The sequence below is a fragment of the Oncorhynchus masou genome, chromosome 24 (assembly GCF_036934945.1).
Source record: "Oncorhynchus masou masou isolate Uvic2021 chromosome 24, UVic_Omas_1.1, whole genome shotgun sequence".
NCBI lineage: Eukaryota > Metazoa > Chordata > Actinopteri > Salmoniformes > Salmonidae > Oncorhynchus > Oncorhynchus masou.
This window is the reverse complement of record NC_088235.1, coordinates 70,686,280-70,693,135: the sequence shown is the minus strand read 5'-3', so window position 1 is coordinate 70,693,135 and position 6,856 is coordinate 70,686,280. Positions and strand designations below refer to the sequence as shown.

General features: G+C 45.6%; 1 protein-coding gene across 8 annotated transcripts in view; it reads right to left on the bottom strand.

Moving 5' to 3' along the window:
- Positions 1–549: 549 nt before the first annotated feature.
- LOC135512547 (dynamin-like 120 kDa protein, mitochondrial) overlaps positions 550–6,856 on the bottom strand; it is a 58,642-nt gene continuing 52,335 nt past the window's right edge. For all 8 annotated transcript variants that reach the window (XM_064934684.1, XM_064934686.1, XM_064934689.1 and 5 more), the window contains 2 exons: positions 3,021–3,093; positions 550–2,379 (listed from right to left, as the gene is read on the bottom strand). In XM_064934684.1, the coding sequence (XP_064790756.1) occupies positions 3,029–3,093 (65 nt within the window). In that variant the 3' untranslated portion in view covers positions 550–2,379; positions 3,021–3,028. The remainder of the gene's footprint in view (positions 2,380–3,020; positions 3,094–6,856) is intronic.

The following is a 6,856-nucleotide window of genomic DNA, read 5'->3' as shown; positions in this document are numbered from 1 at the left end:
CTTTACTAGGATTGAATGTCAGGAATTGTGGAAAAACTGAGTTGGAATGTATTTGGCTGAGGTGTATGTAAACTTCTGACTAAAGAAGCGTGCTGTATACAAATGGGGTGGACATTTACATGATTTCATATACTCTCCCAACAAGCACAAAGCCAACTTTTTGTTTTCCTTTACCATTCAAGTTCTACATTACTCAATGTCGGACAAATGAGATACAGACCTGAAGGAGGGCGCACGGGGGATTTCCGCAGCTCAGGAGGATGCATACTATGTCTGCGAGGGAAAAAGTCTTCAGTCAAAGGTCAGACCAACAAGACCGTCGTCCTTGTGGCAGAAGATCGCCTGCTGGATGTGAACAGTTCAACATGAAGAATCGCTGGGGAACGAAAAACGAAGAAAAAAAAACGACGGCCGATGTTCTGGGGTCAGAGGCGATCAGACGGCCACCCCGCAGCGCTCGGCCGAGGTTTGTGTTAGCTCGTCTTGTCCTCAACACTCTGCGGCAGATGTCGTCAGATGTAGTCAACAGAACATGGACATGACTTCATGGAAAATGCTACTTTTTTTTTATTAACGTCAATTTGATTTTCACTTATTTTCTTAAACACAATCAAATCTGTAATAAATAAAGCACATCTGAAGGGCTATACCATGCAAACACCTCATTCTACAACATAAAAGAGAACTGTACGTGTTGAACCGACCGATGGATATACTGTTACAAGCACATTGAACTCTGATATTCCTCCCATAAGCAATAACAGATGCATGATTGGTATTAAATGTACATGTACACAATGTACGGTATACATACCCACATACACATATGAATGAGCTGGGTTAAGAATGCGACTAACTCCTTTAGTGCATCTTATCATGAGATAGGCTTTAGAGCCGGGAGCAAAGAGTGAAGGGGAGAGGGGAAAGAGTGAAGGGGAGAGAGAAAAGAGAGAAAGAGAGAGAGAGAGAAAGAGAGAGAAAAGGAGAATAGAGAGAGCGAGAGAGAAAAGAGAAAGAGAGAGCGAGAGAGAGAAAAGAGAATGAGAGAGAGAAAATAGAGGTATAGAGATGAGGATGAGGTGAACAGAGGAGACGAGAGGGCTCAACAGGAGAGGAAGAGGGAAGAGCGAGAATAAAGAGGCAGAAGATCATGGAGAAGCAGAGGCAAAAACAGTGAAAGTACGAGTCAAAGGAGGGGAGGATAGTGTGTGGTTGAGTCCAGTACCAGGAACCCAATCCGTGCTTTATTACCACATTTGAATCGAGCGAGGTCACTAGCGTCCTTCCCCCACCAATGTGGTTCCATCCACTGCAGATTGAACTGGATTCTAGTCCAATAGAAACCAAAGCTGGATCTTTTCCAGAACGAACATGGTACAGAGGTTGCTTAGTTCCGTAGTGAAATGAACTGCTATCACATAAACTTGTGATGATGAGGTGCACACACACACAGAAGGTCACAGAGAGAGGTACTTAGTGGGCTCGTGCACACTTCCTATCAAATAGCAGGCACAACTCTCAAATCAGGTCTGCTTCGACGAAATAAAAATCTACATTATATTGTGTGGAATAGATGAACCACTGTTAATATATGTGAGTTTTGGGAGGATGGAGGTTGACTGTTGTACCAGTGTGAACTATGGGGTTCAGTGACGTCGATAAGTTGTAAGAGTTGGACTTGAGCTAGCCACTGGGCTAACTAAAGTGCAATAAGAAGTCCTCAAAAATCATGTACTACATAGGGAAAAGGGTGCTATTTTGGAAGCAACCCTCTGACCGGTGCTGAAGCCAATTAAACACATTCCCAACCAAAGGAAAGGAAGTGTGAAGAGAGAGAAAACCTGTACAACATCGTTGAGAGCAAGAGAGAGAGAGAGAGAGAGAGATGTTGCTCGGTCAGTCAGGTGGTGTGTAACTTCGAGCTCGTCTTTCTCCTCCCCGTCTCTTAGTCTTCCGTGTCGAAAGACTGAAAAGACGAGCAGTTGTTGGATTGCTGTGTGAAGAGGACACGTCTGGTGAACACATCCAGGGCCTTTAAAGCCCTGTGGAGAAGGCATGAGGCTGTGATAGGGAGGCCACCCAGATCTGAGAAAGTGCTCGACGCTCTGCCACGCTGGTAAACGGACCCAGCTCAGTTTAAAAGGGCTCTGTCCGACACACTCCACTTCTCTTCCCTGTGCTGCGGCTCCTTCTTTCCTTTCATTCCCCTCCTTTCTTGTCGGTGAGGTGTGTAAAGGGGAGCGGTAAGCTAAGCCATAGACATTAAAATCAGATTTGGGGGTGGGGGAGTAGTCATTTACAGGGGGGGGGGGGGGGGGGGGTTGTTTTCTTTGATCAGTGCATTGCTTCTGGGATCCGCAGGTTTGCTTCCAATGGTTTCTGCAAAGACAAAGGGTGAGATAGTTAAAATTATTCCACAGAACACTCGTTACTGGAGGGACAGTGACACTATCAACCAGCAATGAGCTGCATCATTTGAATAGAAGCTAAGGGATGTGCATCTCGATACATGGGCTCCGGTTCAGGAAATATACTTTTAACTGGAAACCATTTGGTGCAATTTGATTAGTGGAACGAATCGGTGCGGTTCGATTCATTTCAATTCAATACAGTAACAATTGTTTTCTATTTTAAATATATATCTGATAGTGCTGGAGATCAGGGGGTCAGAAAGAGAGGTGCGTGAATGATGTAGTGTTTGAGATGAGCCATAGGGCAGACTGAGCATTTACCACTATAAGATTAGGGAGGGGGGGGGGCATTTTGTTTTTGTCCCCCCCACTTTTTATTTAATAAAAACTTTCATTACCCACTGATTAACTTGTCAGTCAATGGCCCAACACTCCTAACCGCTGGCAAAACTCTGGAATGAGTAGGTGTGTCCAAACTTTGGACTGGTACTGTATGTATTCACATGATTTGAGGTATGTTAGAGACATTTCTGTACAATGCTGGCCACTAATAGTCAATGTACTATAGCACATGTGAGATATCTACAATGAGATCACAGAGTCAGATACCTGATGCTCTACTTCTCCTTGTGAAGAGCTTCTATGAAGGCTTCAAGTTTCTCCTGAATCTCACGGACTTTCTCTGCAGAGGAGGAAAGACCAAAGGGAGTGGGTTAGTTGAGAATTTAAAACAAACAGAGGATATGGAGCAGGGTTGGGTCAATTCCAAATTGACGACAGTCAATTCAAGAAGTAAATGAAAAATTCGGACTTTGTGGATTTTTTTTTGACAAGGAGAACCTATGTTTAAAAAGTTAACATTTTTGAATTTTTCAATTTAAATAACTTCCTGAATTGATGGACTTCGAAGTGACCCCAACCCTGATATGGAGCATCCAAGATGCCTCAGTTCATACAGTATGTCACAGAAAACCACTTGTGAGTGGTTGATTCTGCTAAAAGAGGCCTATTCTATTCTATTGTGTTAGTATTTGCGAGACGACCCAAGGAGTTTGAGATGTTTCTCAGAACCGTGGCGTCCAACTACCAGTGACTACAGCTCAAATATAAAAACGCAACATGCAACCATTTCAAATTTTACTGAGTTACAGTTCGCATAAGGAAACCAGTCAATTGAAATCCATTCATTTGGCCCTAATCTCTGGATTTTACAACTGGGAATACAGGTATGAATCTGTTGGTCACAGATCCTTGCCACATTGGGCCATGCATTATCATGCTGAAACATGAGGTGAGGGCGGTAGATGAACAGCATGACAATGGGCCTCAGGATCTCGTAACGATATCTCTGTGCATTCAAATTGCCATTGTTAAAATGCAATTGTGTTCATTGCCCGTAGCTTATGCCTGCCCATACATTAACCTCACCACGGGGCACTCTGTTCACAGCGCTGACATCAGCAAACTGCACGCCCACACGACGCCATACACTCCATCTGCCCGGTACGGTTGAAACCGGGATTCATCCGTGAAGAACACACTTCTCCAGTGTGACTGTGGCCATGGAAGATGAGTCCACAAAACTGCACATTTTAGTGAGGCCTTCTATTGTTCCCAGCACAAGGTGCACCTGTGTAATGATCATACGGTTTGATCAGCTTCTTGGTATGCCACACCTGTCAGGTGGATGGATTATCTTTGCAAAGGAGAAAAGCTCACCAACAGGAATGTAAACAAATTTGTGCACAAAATTGGAGAGAAATAAGCTTTTTATGCATTCGAAATATTTATCCGATTTCTTTTATTTGGCTCATGAAACATGGGACCAACACCTTACATGTTGTGTTTATATTTTTGTTCAGTGTTCATAATAGCCCATGGTATACCTTCACAGTGTGTGAATTGTGAAACCAACGCCCTGAAATGTTGCAGAATAACAGACTTGTCACAGGCCATTGTGCCTCCACTGTCACCTCTTATTTCAGCCCAACAGCAGATGGTTCCCCACTGACAGCCCTCAAACCTAAAAAGAAAACTGACCACTTCAGTGAAATATTCTGATGAAGAGGAGAGTTGTGAGCCATTTCAAGTAAGCTCACTGCCACCACATCAAAGACCCCCCCCCCCCGAACCGATGACATGTTATGTCCCCCCCAGGCACACGTCTAGCTAATGGACGGGAGATACCATGACAACATAACACATGAAAGGGAAAATATACTGGAGAAACGTTGAGTCACCACCTCCTGCCGTTGGGGTCGTTTCGAGGAGAAATCCGTCCATATGACAACATGTACTGTCACACGAGGGACTGCAGTAACAGAGACTCTTTAAATCACTGATTTAACAATGGCAAGAGTAGTCTATGGGCCAGAGAGAGAGAAAAAGAGGCCTATAGGGGAGTAGCAGTGCCAGCTGCACCCATCCTTGGCCCGTCTCTCCTTCGCGCTCTATTCCAGTAGACTAATCCGACTGGAGCTGCCCCAAGCACAAACTCAAACAAAACGCAGAGGCACAAACTGCAACTCAGCTACTTCCAATCAGCCTCACGAGATGCAAATCAGAAGAGTATCTTCAAATACTTTTGACTCAAAAAGGTCGGAAAGTTTCAAAACCATAAGTCGCCTTGATTTCCACGGGGACAATAAATCATAGTGGTTTAGACATGGGAACAACGATGTCTTAAGTGTCCATTTCAGGTCAACACAAAAGGTGGGAGCTGCATGCGTGCTTTAGAGGGTAACCTCATCCTAGAGCGAGGGGCTCGTGCGAGACCCTTTGAAGGGGAACGGGTGCAGAGGTATCCCTTTCTGACGGATGAAAGGCACACGGCAGCCTTTGAGGACACGCTCGCGCACACACCTCGGAGCCCTGAAATATAACACTAAAAGTGCTGAGAAAACACTGACCTCACACAAACACAGTGGAAAAACAGCACAAGCAGTGTCAGAAAAGCACCTACCCCCCCACCCCACACACACACACTCCTGGCAGGTGTCAAAAAGAAATTCCCCAGCCTTTGATACTCAGTAAACACATCAGGGCACAATAGGGAGGCGGTAAGGGAAGATTACAACACCTAATGGAGGCATTAGGGCTGGGAGAGAGGGCACGCTGACACGGCTCCACTACCACGGCAGGTGTGGCGAGGCTGAAACCTTACCCGGCTGGAGCCCCACTCTCGAACCATACCGCTAAAAAGAAAGTTATGGAGCACACATACCGGGAGGAGGAGTGTGGGCCAGGATCCGGCCGCAAAACATAATTTCAATCGGATGAGGAGTACTAGCAACATCTGTCTGACCCAGACCCGCGGGAGAAGAGGGGGGGAAAAAAGGAGGAGGAGAGGGTACATCTCTGTCACATCAAAACAAACCCCTGGCTCACCTTCAGAGCGTCACTGCTGAGCGGAGTCTAGATGTGATGGTGACACGGGAGCTATTGTGTCGAGTTAATTGCTCGATGTGGACCACTTACTGCAACAGGTCAACCACAGGGGGTAAAACCTTACCTGAAGTCCATTTTACAGTGTTATAGCAGTTCTCTTACCTTATAGCTGTAGGAGGTCTCAATATATATATTTTCTTACCAGAATTCGATAGGTAAAACGGTCCGCAATTCACTTTCATTTATAATGGTGTTATAATGAAGGCCCTGCCATTATGCGGGAGAAGAGCGAGGGCACGCACGGCTCTAAATGGCAGCTTTCAGAAAAAGCCAATATTTCGGGCAGCAACAGTGAGAAACAGATATTTATTTCTTCCCCATCTGTTTGTCCGACAAGACGGCAAGGGAAAGAAAAAGGCCACAACAAGGCAGCTTTCCTTTTGAGGCGTACGGAAATGAAACACACAAAGTGGACAGAGTCGCCGTTCCTTGCCTGTTGCCTCAGAGGAATATAAAAAAAAAAAAAAAACATCTATATAGGCGCATGTTTACCTAAGAGATGAGCCCTGAGACACTGCTATTCAGCCGCCCTCCCCTTTATCTCGTCATGAATATTCCAATAATCCTTTGGCCTCTATCCCAGAGGCCCCTTTTCAGGTGGCTGGCTGAGGGGGGGGACTAGAGGCCTTTCCCAATCCCCTCTTTCAGGTCCCTCTCTCGGCTGATCTCCACATGAAATTATCTCCCTTTCACTCCCACTCTGCTGAGCTGTAAAGGCTGTAAGCCTTCGGTGGCCGGAGCGGGAGAAGGGACTGAGGGAAAATCCTTTAATTGACCTGTAATTAGACTGTGAAACAGTGTGGTCCGGGCTGAACAACTGCTCCATACAGATGGAGAGAAGAGAGACCGTAATCTCTTTAATATGGGGGATGCCCCTCTCTAGAGTTTGACGTGAAAGGAGAAAGGCAAACGTTAGAGAAGGGAGACTGTATTAGAGAAAGTGTCAACGCAAGGCTTTCTGTGGGTAACGTTCGGTGCCAAGACCAGCCCCTGTTGTT